Here is a 15927-nt window from a genome sequence, read left to right on the forward strand (position 1 = left end):
ATATGTATAAATACTTAAAAAGAATGTGTCAACTTTTTAAAGAAAAAAAATAAAATTTCAGCTTTGAATTTTTTTAAAAAATAACAATTGATTTGGCCTTTCAAATATTTTAATGTATTGAGAGTTTATTCTTTACTGGTATTTTGAGTCAGTCATTAATAAGATAAAGATTCTATCCTTTATCCATATTGTACTTCCTTACTCATAACAATACACTGATGGTATACAGCTATATGTCTCTTTTCTGTCCCAAGCTAGAGGCTGTCATAAGACAGAGCAGGCACAGAATGAAGAACAGGAAGATGGAGGTGTTATTTGTTAAGGAACCCTTCAGGTTCTAGAATTCTCTCCAACTTTATCTCTGAACAATTGTATTACCCCTGAAAGAGGTAGTCTGGTTGTCTTTGAATTTGTGGCTCCTTGTATAACAGGTGGAACTAATAGCTTTACAGAAGACAGTGACAAATTATCTCATGCCTGGATTTCTGCAATTTGCTTCATATGGGACTGCCCCTGCGGCTTCAGTTGGTCAAGAATGCTGTTGCCTACATGCTGACTGCTTGAATAAAACCAATTTTATAGGAGCTGCCCTTGTGTACTTCCAGATCTTAATGTTTATTCATAACTCTGCCTTTCCTTCAAGAACTCAAGGTAATATATATAGCATGTGCTTCTCCACTTTTTCCCTGCAACAACACTGAGAAACATTGGCTGAGAGAGTGACTGCTCTAGTCAGTGACCTTCCGTGGCTTACAGTGGGCTTGAACTTATCTTTTTGGTTAGTCTTTCACCACTATACCAGACTAGCCTTTCATTACCTTCATAATTTAAGATTAAAATAAACACTCCCCACAATGTTATAAAACATCAACCTTTAATAAGGAATCCCTTATTGAAAGGATTTATTTGTTTTAAAATATAGTATATACCAGTATTATATAATAAATTTATTTACGGTCACAGACCAAAATGCAAGCATAGCTACAGAAAAACATAGGAAAAAGAACATCACGAACAGCCGGCCACCGGAAGCCCCGGCTGAGAGGGACCACAGCGCTCTCCTCTAATGGTTACGGCTCTTAGAAAAAATTTTGAGACCTGAGAGGTAGTGTATGAGGAGCCATCCCCTAAACAATACAAGGCCAAATCACTATCATTGGGCCCACAGAAATCTGTCTCTAAGAGAGACATCAAATTAGTCCTGGCTACGTTGTACATGGGGCAGTGTAAAAGGACATGCTCCACAGTCTCAACCTTCGCTCTACCACAGGGACATAGCCGCTCGCCCCTTGGAAGCCTCTTGAATCGACCGTCCAGCAATGCTGAAGGCAAGACGTTAAAACGAGCAAGGGAGAAGACTCTTCTATACTTAGGGATGGTTAGAGTATACCAGTATTAAAGGTATTTGGAATATAAAACTCAAGTTCCTCTGGGAAGTATTGCAAAATTTTAATATCCTTTTTCTTACCTTCTTTTGCTCAAAGTAATTAGTACTTTTTTATCAACAGCACATTGGCGCCTAATTGGTTTACAACTTGTCTTTCAGGCTGAAGAACTTGAAGAAAGAACTTGTCTAGGTTTACCACAATGAGTTTATATTCCAGAAACTCATTCTCTAAGGACAAGAAATGTCCCAAATCTAAGTGCCTGTTTTTAAATCAAGCTATTAAATATCCTGTATCTCTAGATCGCTTGGCCTTGTAAAATTGATCCTGTTTCAGTCTTTCCAAAGGAAAACACACTTGTTAACCACAACAGATTCTGAAGCCAAGGAATATGTATAGACTGGTTCATAGTATCTGCTTCTTACAATTCTTCATTTCTTTGTCATAAAGAACATTAAAGTATTTCCATACATCTATATGAACAAAGTGCCTCACCAATGACAATTCTGGTAACACAAAACCCAGACCATTTCTGATGCAATGTATGTCATGTTGTTCTTAACAGCAATAGCAGCTTTTGTATCTTTTCAATGTGTTCTTTCTGATGATATTATAATCACTAAGAAGCTGAAAGCAACAATGCTGCTATTACGAGGACATTTGCATTGGATGGTATTTTTACCTATTCACACATGTGCTCAGTTATACCATTTTATGGTGAATTAACGCAGTGTCAATGATCTTGTGTTTTGGTAGTATTTTTGTAAAGTTTTGAGAGCTCATTGGCCCATATCCCTCCTTCCCTTTTTCCTGCGACATAGTCACAGCAATTCAGAAATATGTTTACCACTAGTTTATCGTTCAGCCTCCTTTAGGTAAACTTGTTCCTATATCACTTTAATGATGTAATGATTATGTATTAGCCATTAATTTTACTAATCTGTTGCAGGAGAATATAATTTTGTTAATTCAGGACTAGTAAAATCCTTGAGACGAGAACACACATTTATTAGTCAGTTTGGAAACATCAAGGGAAAGCCCTAATTTTTCTGCTACAAGCAAAAATATAGACATACTTGAACTTCAAACATTTTAATATTAGAATATAACTGAAGAAAAAATTCATTTCTCTGGCTTCATTTTATAGTAGTTGGAAACTGGCAGTCTTGATTGTCTGAAAGTGCCTTTAAGCTTGAAAGCACAAAAAGAAAAAATGTTTGGTATTATGACATAAAAGCAATCAATCTTCCCTATACCAAAATTGATCTGGATGGAGGGAATTAAATGTGGCTTTTCAAGAATCCAAATAGAATTTTGCTACATACATTAAAAGTTCATGATCCCACTCTTATCACTTTGCAGGATAACTGGCACCTACACAAACATATATGTAAAGGTCAATAAAAAAACAGGAGAGTTCTGTTTGCCCAGGTCAACTTCCCATATTCACAGATTCTGAGTAGTTAACATTTGTTCATACAGCTATACCAGGAACCAAAACAAAACACAAATTTACTGTTTGTAGTTATTGGCTTTTGTACAGTAATAAAAATGTATTAGTATATATGACAATTAGCACAGTTATCAAATGAATGTGGTTTATAGTAAAAAAAAAGTAACCAAAAAACCTGAAATGAGATTGAGGAATTGTAAACGAAATTATTTATTTGCAAAACCTTAAGATTTGCAATGAGAAAAAAATATTGAGTAATAATTCTGTCTTTAACAGTTATTGTTATTGTTGTTCTCAACCCAGGTGTGCTTTAGTTATAGCAAACTATTCAGTTAATAGACAAAAGTCATTCTACCCCAAGAGATGATAGACAATGGAGGATAAGGGCTTGAAATCAATCTAGCCATTTCTTCACCATGCCCCAAGATGTAGTCCTTCCAAATATTTAATTGTGAGACTTTCTCCCTCCATCAACAATGTTGTTGCAATGGATGCAACAGGGGTTATTCCCTCCAAGCTTGTTATTGCTGGTTTGCAGTGCTATTGCCACATCAGAATAGAACCAATGAGTGGTTTAGCAATGAATAGCTTTTCACTACATACAAGCTTTGCTATGTTTAATCAAAATTAGGTTTTGAATAGCTACAGACTGAAGAATTTCATTAAAAGGGTTAACTAAAATATTTGCTTTCCAGACAGAAATCTTAAAGATGACTGAACCTTCTTGTGCACCAGTTCTGCCTTCAGCGCTTGTAAATCAGAAATTGCTTGTTTTTTCATCTACAAAAGATCCAGAGATTATGACAGGAAGAATTAAATTACAACTATTATTTTATAGATAAGCATCAACTTTTATGTGGTTTAACAAGTGCAATTTGGTCTTCAAACTTTCTAGCCTAACCAGTTATAGTGCAATGCATTCTGAGATATGTTAATGCCTCAAGTGATGGTGGATCTTAATATACATAAGACATGTCTGATTTAACATAAATGGGAAATTGGCTAAAGAAACATGCAACTATGATTATAAAGAATTTTTTGTTGTATTGTTATGACATGACAGGAATTCTGGGAGATGAAGTCCACACATCTTGAAGTTGCTACAGTTGAGAAACATTGCTGTAGATTGTATTACATATTTCCAATACAGATTTCTATTCATATCATTTTTCTATCTATGGCAAATGCCTAAAATTATTATGATTATATAATTTGTACAGTAGCATCAATGTATAACATACTAAAAAGAGTATAGAGAAGAGCAACAAAGATTAAGGGACTGGAGCAGGGGTGAAATCCAGCAGGTTCTGACAGGTTCTGGAGAACCGGTAGTGGAAATTTTGAGCAGTTCGGAGAACCGGCAAATACTACCTCTGGCTGGCCCCAGAGTGGGATGGGAATGGGGATTTTGCTGTATCCTTCCCCTGGAGTGGGGTGGGAATGGAGATTTTGCAGTATCCTTCCCGTGGAGTGGGGTGGGAATGGAGATTTTGCAGTATCCTTCCCTTGCCACACCCACCAAGCCACACCATGCCCATCAAGCCATGCCCACAGAACCAGTAGTAAAAAAAATTAGATTTCACCACTGGACTGGAAGCTAAACATAAAGAACGGTTGCTGGAATTGGGTATGTCTAGTTTAATGAAAAGAAGGAATAGGGGTGACATGATAGTGTTCCAATATCTAAGGGGTTGCTGTAAAGAAGAGGGAGGCAACCTATTCTCCAAAGCACTTGAAGGCAACACAAGAAGCAATGGATGGAAACTAATCAAGGAAAAAACCAACCTAGAACTAAGGAGAAATTTCCTGACAGAACAATTAATCAGTGGAACGAATCAGTGGAACGAATTCTGGACCTGCCTCCAGAAGTTGTGGGTGCTTCAACCCTGGAAGTTTTTAAGAGGTTGGACAATCATCTGTCTGAAATGGTATAGGGCCGTGATGACGAACCTATGGCACACGTGCCAGAGGTGACATGCACAGCCCTCTCGGTGAGCATGTGCACTGTCGGCAGCTGCTCTTCTGGTTTCCAGTGCATATGCTGGTCTTCGCAGGTGCTGGAAAATGACCTGAAAATGTTCAAAAAACCAGGCCATTTTTCGGGCCTTTTTTAGGCTGTTGTCAGGCTGTTTTTCGAGCCAAAAACATCCTGAAAAACATCCTGAAAACGGCCCAAAAAACAGCCAAAAACGTCTGTGCGCCAACTAGCTGATCATCGGGTTTCCGGCACTCCGGTGTGTGCACATGCACATGCGTTCCAGTTTGGGCACTCGGTGCTGAAAAGGTTCACCATCACTGGTATAGGTTTTCCTGCCTGACCAGTGGGTTGAACTAGGAGACTTCCAAAGTCCCTTCCAACTAGTGTTAGATGAAAATATTTCTTCTGAGAACCAAAACAAAGTATCTAGTGTGGAACAGTGATAGTCACCTGAAGGAACATTGTTAAATGTAGCCAAAGAAGTATGCATGTGCACAGAGTCCATCACTTTGGTGATTTTGGTAACCAAAACAAACAAGCAATCCTCCTCCCCACAACTGTAATGAAGATTTCTTAACTGAACAGGAGTATGTACACCTTGGAAATCAGCCTCTGATTCATTCTCAAAATATGTCTCAAAGACTACTAATATTTTCCTTGATTTCCAATTGTGTTATACGTGGCGTGTTAAAGAACAGTCTTTAAAAAACCTTTGATTTGTTACTGGCTTCACTGATTATATGCGTGTATATGTGTATGTGTACAAATGCAAGCACACATGTAATAAATTAGTACAGTACCTTGATTTCTATGACAAGCTTCATTTTGGCGTTGTCTAACTTTCTCTTTAGCTGGTCAATTTCCCGCTCCAGGGTTGTAATCTGGATTATTACATTATTCTGTCAAACAAACAACCTCCCAAATTAATTTAGAATATAACTACATATATAAACAACTCACACATTCCATAATATAATTACTACTCAGTAATATTAAGTTAAACTGATGCCTAGAGGCTCCTCAGGAGTTTCTTTTTAAATATATTTTAAGTTCTTTAGCACTCTGGACACCTGTATGTTGTCCTTCTTCAGAAGAATATAACTACTATGATGGTATCTCTCACATAACTGGTCAGATGATGGGATTCACCATAGAGCAAAGCAATGCTTTCACACATTGGCTACAATAAACTAGGTCAGTATTTGAATGTTTGTTTTGCTATGGCCAGTCTAGATTTACCCAGCCAAAAATGGATTTATTTATTTATTTATTTGTTTAAATTTCTATACCGCCCTTCTCCAATATAGGACTCAGGGCGGTGAACAGCCAAAGTAAAAACAAGACACACATACAAAACATACAAAATCTAAAAAACTGATTAAAATAATTAAATATCTTGGCCATAATTAAAACTGTTCCAATTTAAAATCAATTTAAAATTTGACTCAAGCCAGCCCAGCTAGTTGAAATAAATGGGTTTTCAGGGCCCGACGAAAAATCCGGAGGTCTGTTATTGTACGTAACTCTGGGGGGAGGTTGTTCCAGAGGGTGGGCGCCACCACAGAGAAGGCTCTCCCCCTGGGGGTCGCCAGCCGACATTGTCTGGCGGACGGCACCCTGAGGAGGCCTACTCTGTGTGAGCGTACTGGCCGGTGGGAGGCTATTGGTGGCAGAAGGCGGTCTCGTAAGTACCCCGGCCCTAAGCCATGGAGCGCTTTAAAGGTGGTCACCAACACCTTGAAGCGCACCCGGAAGACCACCGGGAGCCAGTGCAGCTCGCGCAGGAGAGGTGTCACATGGGAGCGCCTCGTCGCCCCCATAATCCCCTGCGCGGCCGCGTTCTGGACCAGCTGGAGCCTCCGGGTGCACCCCAGGGGGAGCCCCATGTAGAGAGCGTTGCAGTAGTCCAGGCGGGAAGTGACGAGTGCCTGAGTGACTGTGCGTAAGGAGTCCCGATCTAGAAAGGGGCGCAACTGGCCTATCAGGCGAACCTGATAGAAAGCCCCCCTGGCCACGGCCGCCAAATGATCTTCTAAAGACAGCCGTGCGTCCAGGAGGATGCCCAAGTTGCGAGCCCTCTCCGTGGGGGCGAGTGATTCACCCCCAATAGCCAGCGATGGCATCAGCTGGCTATATCGGGACGCCGGAAGCCACAGCCACTCGGTCTTGGAGGGGTTGAGTCGGAGCCTGTTTCTCCCCATCCAGGCCCGCACGGCCTCCAGGCACTGGGACATCACTTCAAGGGCATCATTGGGGTGGCCTGGGGTGGAGATGTACAGCTGGGTGTCATCAGCGTACTGATGGAACTCCACCCCGAAGCCACGGATGATCTCACCCAGCGGCTTTACATAAATGTTGAACAGAAGGGGCAAGAGGACCGACCCTTGTGGCACCCCACAAGCAAGGTGCCTCGGGGTCGACCGCTGCCCCCCTGTCAACACAGATTGCGACCGGTCAGAGAGGTAGGAGGAGAACCACCGCAGAACGGTGCCTCCCACCCCCAACCCTGCCAACCGGTGCAACATGATACCATGGTCGATGGTATCAAAAGCCGCTGAGAGGTCTAACAGGACCAGGATAGAGGAGCAACCCCTATCCCGGGCCCTCCAGAGATCATCCACCAATGCGACCAATGCCGTTTCCGTGCTGTGCCCAGGCCGGAAGCCGGACTGGAGCGGGTCTAGATAGACAGCTTCATCCAGGTACCGGGGAAGCTGTTGCGCCACCACACTCTCAACAACCTTCGCAACGAAGCGAAGGTTGGAGACTGGACGATAGTTAGCCAAAACAGCTGGATCCAGAGAGGGCTTCTTGAGGAGGGGCCTCACAACCGCTTCTTTCAAAGCGGCCGGCAGGACCCCCTCACTCAAAGAAGCGTTAACAATCTTCTGGAGCCAGCCTCGTGTCACCTCCCGGGAAGCCAGTACCAACCAGGAGGAACACGGGTCCAATAAACATGTGGTCGCGTTCAGCCGTCCCAGGACCCTGTCCATGTCCTCGGGAGCCACAGGATCGAACTCCCCCCAGATAACGCTCTCAAGACCTGCCTCAGTCATCCCGTCCGGACATACCCAGTCAGAGGCCAGCCCTTCCCGAATCTGAGCGATTTTGTCATACAGATACTGCACAAAATCCTCAGCTCGACCCTGCAAGGGGTCATCCCGTACTTCCAGATGGAGGAGGGAGCGGGTCACCCTAAACAGGGCGGCCGGGCGATTATCTGATGACGCGATAAGAGCGGCAAAATAGCTAGTTTTCGCCGCTTTTATCGCCACTAGGTAGGTCTTAATATGAGACCTCACCAGTGTTCGGTCAGATTCGGAGCGGCTGGTCCTCCAACTACTCTCCAGGCGTCTTTTCCGGCGCTTCATCTCCCTAAGCTCCTCAGAGAACCAAGGAGCCAGGTGAGTTCGGTGCCGGGTCAGAGGCCGCAAAGGCACGACTCGGTCCAAGGCCCCGGCAGCCGCGCTATCCCAGGCGGCCACCAGGTCCTCAGCCGAGTCATGAGCCAGAATCTCAGGAAATGGCCCAAGCTCCATCTGGAACCTATCAGGGTCCATCAGGCGCCTGGGGCGGAACCACCTGGTCGGTCCCGCCTCCCTGCGGCGGGGTGCAGTGGTTAGAAAGTCCAGTCGAAGGAGCGAGTGGTCAGTCCATGACAAGGGTTCGATGGCTATATCCCCTATATCAAGGCCACTCAACCACTGACCAGAGACAAAAACTAAGTCCAGAGTGTGTCCCCCTGTGTGAGTGGGGTCATGAATTAACTGAGTAAGGTCCATGGCCGTCATGGAAGCCATGAACTCTCGAGCCACTTCAGACGTTTCACCGACAGATGGCAGATTTGACTGTCCCTTGTGAAATTGCCATTATTTAAAAATTGAGAGATTTTCTTTAATAAGAGAAAATGTAATCCTGCAAAGATGAGGTATAGCTTCTGGGTTGCCTCCAAAAACTGCCCCAAGTAGTGTGCATTATAACAATCCAACTAGGTGATGATTAAGGCAGGGGTGGGTTGTAAATTTTTTTACTACTGGTTCTGTGGGTGTGGCTTATTTTGTGGGCATGGTTTGATGGTCATGTGACAATTCTTTAGGATTTAGCAGAGGTACTGGTCTACCAGGCTTTTAACTGTTTGCAGAGCTGTACCGATCTACCCATTTGTTTTTGGAGTGTTCTGGTCTACTCATTTGTTTTTGGAGGCACTGGTCTACCCATTTGTTTTTGGAGGCACGAGTCAACCCATTTGTTTTTGGAGGCACCGGTCTACCACCACACTGCCTTTTAACACTGATCAGCTGTAGGGTGGCCCTTTGAAGCCCCACAGCAAGAGTTTAAACAGTTTTTTTTCCTTCTAGCCAATCAGCTGGGATTCTGGAGGCCGCAAATAGATTGGGGGTGGGGCCAAATAAAAGGTAAGAATAACGTGGGGGCGGGGGTGGGAGGGCCCAGCTCCCGAACAAAGAGAACCGGTTTGGTGATGTCATATCGTCACCACTACTGGCTCGGCCGAACTGGGCCAAACCGGGAGGAACCCACCATTGGATTAAGGCATGAATTACTAACCTCGGTGTTTTGGTGCAGATACGGATATAAAAGATGCGCCAGCCAAAGCTGGGCAAAGACAATCCTGTCCACAGACCCATTTTCTGTTTAAGGAGAAGCTGAAGTCCAGGCAGAACTCAAGTTGTACACCAATGTCTTTACATGCAACACAACCTCAACTAGGATAACCCCAAGATCAATGTTTCTAGAAATTTATTTTCGTATAGCACTTTATTTAATCTGAGTTTAGTTTGCTTCTTCCAGACTGTAAGTCTCTAGGTATCAGTTTAAACTTTTCAACAATACCCCTGGCTTGACTTGCGATGGCAATGTACAGTAACATCAGCATACTGATGACAATTTACTACAAACCAATAAATGATCCCTCCTCCCCAAGTTCATATAGTTATTAAATAGAATGGGGGAAAGCAGCCCATTCTGAGGTACCACAGAGTCAACCAATGCCCTGAATGCTGCTCCCCCATTTCAATTTATAAACTGTCCATTCAGGTAAGAGTGGAATTATTGCAAAACAGTGCTTCCTTCTCCCAGCCCTCGCAGGCAGTCTATAGTCAAGGGTATTGAAGGCTATTGAGAAGTTCTATTGTCCCAGGAGAGGTACCTCCTTCATTGTTAGTTTCTGACAATGCTATCAATTGGTATGTCACAACTGAGTCTGAATCTTAACTCATAGGAGACTAGATAATGTCTTCCCTGAAGATTCTCTGAAGCTGAGCCACATCTTTCTGAACAACTTTTCAAAAAACAAAAATAATTGTTCTTGTTTAATTATTATCGTACAATGATATTTTTGTTCTCTTATTTATTTGGACATGGTGTGCAAATAAACACACCATGGTGTGGTGTTTCCTTTAAAAGTTATACTAGCTCTGGTAAGTATGTGCTTTAGACTTCTGTGATTGTTGTGTCTGTGATCTTAATGTTTATTGAAGATATTGATCTTTGTTTTGGATGAAATTTTTGTCTTTGGATGAAAGATGTAACAAATACTTTTGCCAAGGATAACTGATGTCCTTTCCTCCTTTTTTATTCCTATCTGAATTTGTTTTCTTTACCATCATTATTCTTTTGTCTTGTTTTAGTTTTTAAATGTTTATAACAAATGCAAACCACCCAGAGTTGTTGGGATTCAGTAGCATATAAAATTAATAAATGTTTATTATTATTATTAATAAATTACAATGCTAAAAATGATCCTAGGTCAAAATAATGTAGTGATCTTTGAGATGACCCTGTTGCTATTAGTACTATTAGTACTTGAGGTCTTCTTAAATAACCCTTTTTTCCCTACTTAACATGGTCTTAAAAAATAGCTATAAGGAGACCATTGTATATTTGAGCTACTTAAGTTAAAGCTACCAAAGAGAAACAGATACAAATATTTAAAACATAGCAATTGCATTTTTTAAAAATAAATTTATAGCACCATTTATTTGTGAAACATTGGACACAAACTAAAAAAAATCAGAATTGGAAAATTTCAACTTCTTCCTCCTCCAAAATATAGTGAGAACTTCACTGCATTCTATGTTCTTTTTCATATTGTGATCAAAACAAAACAAAAATGGAATTCACATTTATCCTTAGTCAGAGAACTTTGCTTCTTTATCAGAGAAACAGTAAATGAATTATTGTGAATCTTAACTAAACCTTCAGAATGTTCTACGGTGTAATGCAGATATTTAATTCCACTGTGGGACTGAGTAGACACCACAAAGTAGATTTTCAGTATCTTCCTTAGAAATAAACATAAGAATAAGCTTAAGGTATTCAGCCAGAATATATGAAATTGTGATTTAGCTGGAAAATAACCTTAACATTAGGAGAAAGTTTACTATGTGGGAAAAAAAACATAATAGAACATTTCTTAGACTACTTAACCAAATTGTTTTGATATTAGGAGGTCATGATTCATATGGGAAGTATTTAATTAATTTTAAACTTCATTCTCATGAATTTTAATGTTGAACTAGGAAGAAAATCTTATGTATACCATATTATAATGAGAGAATGAGGATTTAAATCATTTTAGCAACTTGTAACATTAATTCAACTCAAGGGAAAAGAACCTGCAAAATATTCTTCTTCATTCTTGCCAATAGTACTTTCTTTTTATTAATTAGAATCATGACATATTTATAGTAATTTATGTTAAATCATTATTAGAACATAAATATTGTCGTAATATGAGTTGAGTTAAATTTTTGAACAGCTTCAGCTTTAGGCATTTTTAATATATATTAGCAATCAATCTGATTAAAACTGCATTAAGATTCCAAGATTTGCTGTACTGATGAACAAAATTTAGTTTTTATGGGCAAGGAAAGTTTAAAAAAAATTACCTTTGAATTGGTGGTTTGGGTTAAATTATTTCGTTTTTTCTTGGTATCTCTAGCTTCCAGCTGCCTCATTAATTGTTGATGGTGTAGTTCTAATTTTTCCTGTAATTTATTTAAAGCTTCCTCTGAGAAAACTGTGACTTTCTTCATTTCAAAATATTTTTTTTTCCAGGAATCACGGACTGCAAGATTAAAACAACAAAACATACATCATATATTCCTCAGAAAAAGATTCCATGTAGTTCAATAGCAGTTCAATAATTTATTCTATTTTTTTTTTAATTTTTTATTGTAAACAAACATACACATATAGACATAAACGTTAAAACAAACTAGACATTAACTATACAATGAAATCAAGTCATATAACTTGAACTTTGAAAGTAGAGTTACTTCGGTAATTATATATCAATATATCTATATATATTATCTTTCATCTTGTATCAATGTTTATATAACGATATTTCCTTTTATTTCCTTATTTTGTGTCATTGGGTGGTATTCTCTTATTTCGTGTCTTTTTTATCTAACCATTTGTACCATTCTTGCCAAATTAAGTAAAAGTCTGTATCTTCTTTTCCTTGTATTTCTTTGGTCAATTTATCCATTTCTGCACATTCCATAATTTTTTGTATTATTTTTTCTTCTGGTGGCGTGTTTTCCAATTTCCACATTTGTGCGAAGACGATTCTAGCTGCGGTTAAGATGTGTATTATCAAGTATTGTGTCTCTTTTTTATAGTCCTTTGTCAGTATACCTAGTAGGTAGGTTTCCGGTCTGAGGGGTACTTTTTGGGCGGTAATTTCTTCCAGCTGACTTTGAATTGTTTTCCAAAATTTTTTGACTTTGGGGCATGACCACCACGTGTGGTAGTAGGTCCCCTTCTGTATTTTACACTTCCAACAGTTCTGATTAGTATTGGGAAACATCCTTGCCAACCGTGCAGGGGGGAGATGCCACCTATAAAACATCTTGTATGTATTTTCTTTGTAGGGCACGGACATTGTCAGCTTAGTATTTACTTTCCATATTTTTTCCCAATTCTCTAGATTAATATTATATCCAAAATTTTTAGCCCAAATAATCATATTTTCCTTCACCACTTCTTCTTCCAATTTGTATTTTAATAGATAATTATATATTTTAGTTATTAATTTGTCATCTGATTGCATTATAATTTTATCTAATTCATTTCTTTCTTTTTGGATTCCAAATTTTTCCATATCACTTTTATATCTTGATTTTATCTGTAAATACGGCCACCAATCAATATCCGTGCCCTGTTGTCTCAGTTCCTCTCTTGTTTTCATATCTCCCTCTGTGTTCAACAATTCGTCATAGGTTTTCATCCTGTCTGTGTCCATTGTGTTCGGGTAGATTTGGGCCTCCATGGTTGATAGCCATCTTGGGATTTTGTCGTAGTGTTTTCTCCTTATTTCAGTCCAAATTTTTGCCAGTGCTCCTCTGATATAATGTCTCCTGAAGTGTTCATGTTGTCTGGGTTTTTCCTCCCATAGAAATGCGTGCCAGCCTTTTGACAAGTCAAATCCTTCTAATGCTAGTGTTCGTTTATCTTTGAGTGTCATCCAATCCTTAATCCAAGTTAAAGCTGTTGCAGTGTAATAGGTTTGCCAATCTGGTAGTCCCAGGCCACCCCTTTCTTTAGTGTCCTGTAGGTGTTTCAGTTTAATCCTGGCTCTTTTTCCTTGCCATAAATACTTTAATATCATTTTGTCAAGGTCTTTGAAGTATGATTTTCCTGGGTTTATCGGTATTGTTCTAAATAGATATAGTATTTTTGGTAGAATTGTCATTTTAATTGAAGCGATTTTGCCTAGTAGTGATAATTTCAATTTACTCCATACCTCTAAGTCCTTCTGGATTTGTTTGGCCAATTTAATGTAATTATCCTCTTTGAGGGATGATACCTTATTGGTGAGCCAGATTCCTAAATATTTTATTTTTGTTGTTGTTTGTATTCCTAATGTCTCTTCCAATTCTTTCTCTTGGGTTTTTGTCAAATTTTTGGTTAGTAGTTTTGTTTTTTGTCTATTAATTCTCAATCCTGCCACTTCGCCATATTGATCTATCTTCCTTAGTAAATTCAGTCCTGATTGTTTTGGTTGTTCTAGGATGAATACTACATCGTCCGCGAATGCTTGTAATTTATACTCCTGGTTTTTTGTTCTTAATCCTTTTATTTCATTGTCGTTCCTAATTTCATTCAACAGTGGTTCCAATGCTAATATATATAATATAGGAGACAGAGGACATCCTTGTCTCACTCCCTTAGATATTTTGAATTGGTCTGTCGTCTCTCCGTTTATCCATATTTTTGCTGTTTGGTCTGAGTATATTGTTTTAATCATATTTAAGAATTTGTCGCCTATTCCCATTTTTTCTAATTGCAATATTAAGAATCCCCAATTAAGATTGTCGAATGCCTTTTGTGCGTCAAGAAAGAGTAGAGCCATCTTTTCATTTGATTTTTGCTCATAATATTCCAGTATATTAATTATTGTTCTTGTGTTCTTATTAATTTGCCTGTTTGGGATGAATCCATTTTGATCAGGATGGATGTAATTCACGATAATTTTCTTCATTCTCTGGGCCATGATTGATGTAAATAGTTTATAATCTACGTTTAGAAGTGATATAGGTCTGTAGTTTTTGGTTTGGGTGAGGTCTGAGTCTTCTTTGGGTATCAGAGTGATGATTGTTTCAATCCATGATTTAGGAATTTTGGCTTCTAAAATTGCTTCATTTAGGACTTGTAATAAAATGTCATCTATTGGCTGGTATTCGATTTTGTAAAATTCCGCTGGGATGCCGTCTGGACCTGGTGTTTTATTGTTATTCAACTTCTTCTTTGCTTCCATTAATTCTGACATCGATATTGGTTTGTTCAAGAGTTCTCTTTGAGTTTCCTTTATTTCTTGAATGTTGGATTTATTTATATATTCTTTCACTTTTCCCAGTTGAATTTCTTCCTGTGCATATAGTTCCTGATAAAAATTTCTTACGATTCGCTTTTTTTCTTCGTCCATGTGTTGTAATTGCCCTTGTTCATCTTGTAGTTGGTGTATTATTTTTTTTTCCTTTTCTTTCTTTAGTTTATAAGCCAACTAACGTCCTGTTTTATTTGCAAATTCGAATTGGTTTTGTTTTGCCATTTTGATTTTCCTAGCTATTTCTGTTGTTGTTATTAGATTTATTTCATGTTTGATGAGATTTATTCTCCCCTTGGTCTCTTTCTTGTCGGGTCTATTCTGTAATTCTGCTTCCTGTTTTCTGAGCTCAATCAATAAATTGTTTCTTCTTTGCTGTTTCTCTCTGTTTTTCTTCGCCTTAAATGAGATTGTTAATCCTCTTATATATGCTTTTGTAGTGTCCCATAGGACTTGCAATGATGTTAGTTCCCTGTTGTTTATTTGGAAGAATATCTCCATCTCTTTCTTTATCATCTCTATATATTCTTTATCTTTAATAATCTCTCTATCCATCATCCATCGTCCCCTTTTTGGCTGGCCTTTCCAGACTATTGTTATAGGACTGTGGTCCGCCCATACATTCGGTGTGATTTCAATTTCTTTTATATTTTCTCTTAATTCTGCAGTCATCCAGGCCATATCTAGTCTGGACCAGGACTGATGGGGATTTGAGTAATAAGTGTACTGTTTTTTAGTTTTATTCAGTTCTCTCCAGGCATCTTTCAATTGTAACTCTTGAATCATGTCCTTAAAAGAATCAGGTAGTGTCTTTTTCCTAGAGTTATTTTTTTTGTTACTTTGGTAGTCATAGTCCATGTCAACGATTGCATTGTAATCCCCTATTATACATAGATGTTCGTAGTCTAATTCTTTAATTTTATCATGTATCTTTTTAAAGTATTCTTTTTGGCTCCCGTTCGGGGCATATATTGATATCAATAACATATTTCGGGTCTCCATCTTAATATCTATCATTAGTATCCTGCCATCTTCATCTGTGTAAATTTGTTTTGCCTGGATATGGCTTTTAATGTATACTGCGATACCTCTTTTTTTTTGATCTGATAGTGAGGTGAATAGTGTTCCAAGTTTTCTGTTTTCTAGTAACTGTTGATGTTGTTTTTTGATATGTACTTCTTGTAGGTTGATAATATCTATGTCTAATTTTTGAAGTTTTCTGAAAGTGTGTGTTCTTTTGGTTGGTAGATTAAGGCCG

At 39.0% G+C, this 15927-nt stretch overlaps 1 protein-coding gene across 1 annotated transcript in view; it reads right to left on the reverse strand.

The window, feature by feature from the left end:
- Nucleotides 1-3513: 3513 nt before the first annotated feature.
- The window catches only part of SPATA1 (spermatogenesis associated 1), a 34600-nt gene continuing 22186 nt past the window's right edge, over nucleotides 3514-15927 (reverse strand). Inside the window, exons 11-13 of the mRNA XM_070939431.1 lie at nucleotides 11725-11903; nucleotides 5617-5715; nucleotides 3514-3618 (exon numbers count right to left, since the gene is read on the reverse strand). Coding sequence (XP_070795532.1) covers nucleotides 3514-3618; nucleotides 5617-5715; nucleotides 11725-11903 — 383 coding nt within the window. The remainder of the gene's footprint in view (nucleotides 3619-5616; nucleotides 5716-11724; nucleotides 11904-15927) is intronic.

Source organism: Pituophis catenifer, unplaced genomic scaffold (genome assembly GCF_029215685.1).
Source record: "Pituophis catenifer annectens isolate HBS135680 unplaced genomic scaffold, rPitCat1.0.hap2 SCAF_3, whole genome shotgun sequence".
In the NCBI taxonomy this organism is placed as follows: Eukaryota; Metazoa; Chordata; class Lepidosauria; order Squamata; family Colubridae; genus Pituophis; species Pituophis catenifer.